The sequence below is a fragment of the Lupinus angustifolius genome, chromosome LG03, assembly GCF_001865875.1.
Source record: "Lupinus angustifolius cultivar Tanjil chromosome LG03, LupAngTanjil_v1.0, whole genome shotgun sequence".
Lineage (NCBI taxonomy): Eukaryota > Viridiplantae > Streptophyta > Magnoliopsida > Fabales > Fabaceae > Lupinus > Lupinus angustifolius.
The window spans coordinates 15,432,237-15,433,731 of NC_032011.1; the positions used below are offsets into that span (position 1 = coordinate 15,432,237).

Below are 1,495 nucleotides of genomic sequence, written 5' to 3' on the forward strand. Positions count from 1 at the left end.
CATATTAGTGAAAGCAATTACCATAACTGAATTTTTTAGATTACAATATTAAATATTAGAAAACAGTGAACCTACTCAGACCTAAAAAAGAAATATTGTATATCACTTGACAGCATTTGTAAATATAAATAGCAGTTGTTAAGGGTCAAAATAACCAAACAATCTTAAACACCATTTCTCTCTCTCTCTCTAGTATTTCTTTTTGCTTTTCTTTTTGGGTACTTTTTTCAGCTTTATTTAGTAATTTGCAGGTGAAGAAATCATGGGTCGTAGGAAGATTGAAATTAAGATGGTGAAGGACACAAACACAAGGCAAGTAACATTCTCAAAACGCAGAACAGGTTTATTCAAGAAAGCAAATGAATTATCCATTTTGTGTGGAACTGAAGTTGCTATTGTTGTGTTCTCCCCTGGGAATAAACCCTACTCTTTTGGGCACCCAGATGTTCAATCTGTTGCAGCAAAGTTTCTTGAACAAGAACCAAGATCAAATGGACCCTCTTCATGTGACACCAACATCATTATGTTGAATCAACAACTTTCTGATGTGATGAACCAGTTACATGAGGAAGAAAAGAAGGGTAAGTTTCATGATGAGGCATTGAAACAATGCAAAAAGAACCAAATCAAGGAGCTTCAAGAATTGCATGATTTAGCTATGGAGCTTAAAAGCAATATAAAATCTCGTTTAGATGAGATAGAAGCAGTGGAAACTATGCTAATGATTAAAGAGCAACCAGTGGAGTTTGATGAAAACCATGTTTCCAAAAGGAAAAGAAGAAAGATTTAACGTTTTGTAACATATATTGTGAACTATATTTGGTTATTGAAATGGAGAAATAAGATCGTAGTACTGATGATGAATCAATTGTTTTGCTGTGTTGTTTTTTCTGAATTTTATGATGAAAAGGAAGTAATTAAACGAAAATTCAAATTGGGTAAGTGGAAAAAAACACATCTGGCAACTAAAATATCAATTTGATTAAAAATATATAAAATGTATACTTCATAAAATACTATTTTGCACTTAGAATTTATTCTAAAAATAATAATTTGAGTGAGAGTTGATATTTTCCAGGACCGAATTGAGGATTTTTGATAAAATACTTCGCATGTTTTTTCAAGACCAATTTTGGTTAATTTTTTTCAGTATACATTAAAATATTACCATCCCACTCTATTTTTTTAACATATTAGTCATATTTATTCGATAACCATAATAATCATAAATTTATACATTCTTAGAGTAACCATTAACTATTCAACAATATGGTTAATCAAGAAATTAAAGAACTCTTTCACCATTGAAAACATCTTTACTTTATCTAGAACAATTAGGATAATTTCTACAATAATACACTGCTATAATTCTAGTTTTTTGGTTTTAAATAAGTGTATAATTCTAGTTTTGTGGTTTCTTATAACCAATATTGCTCTTACAAATTAGAATTTTGACCTTCAGTCTTATTAAATACATGGGGATATAAAATAAGTT

The 1,495-nt window shown here is 29.5% G+C and overlaps 1 protein-coding gene across 1 annotated transcript; it reads left to right on the forward strand.

Moving 5' to 3' along the window:
• Nucleotides 221-790, forward strand: LOC109342369 (agamous-like MADS-box protein AGL29). Its single transcript, XM_019580365.1, has one exon. The coding sequence runs from the start codon at nucleotides 263-265 to the stop codon at nucleotides 788-790; it is 528 nt and encodes a 175-aa protein (XP_019435910.1). The 5' UTR covers nucleotides 221-262.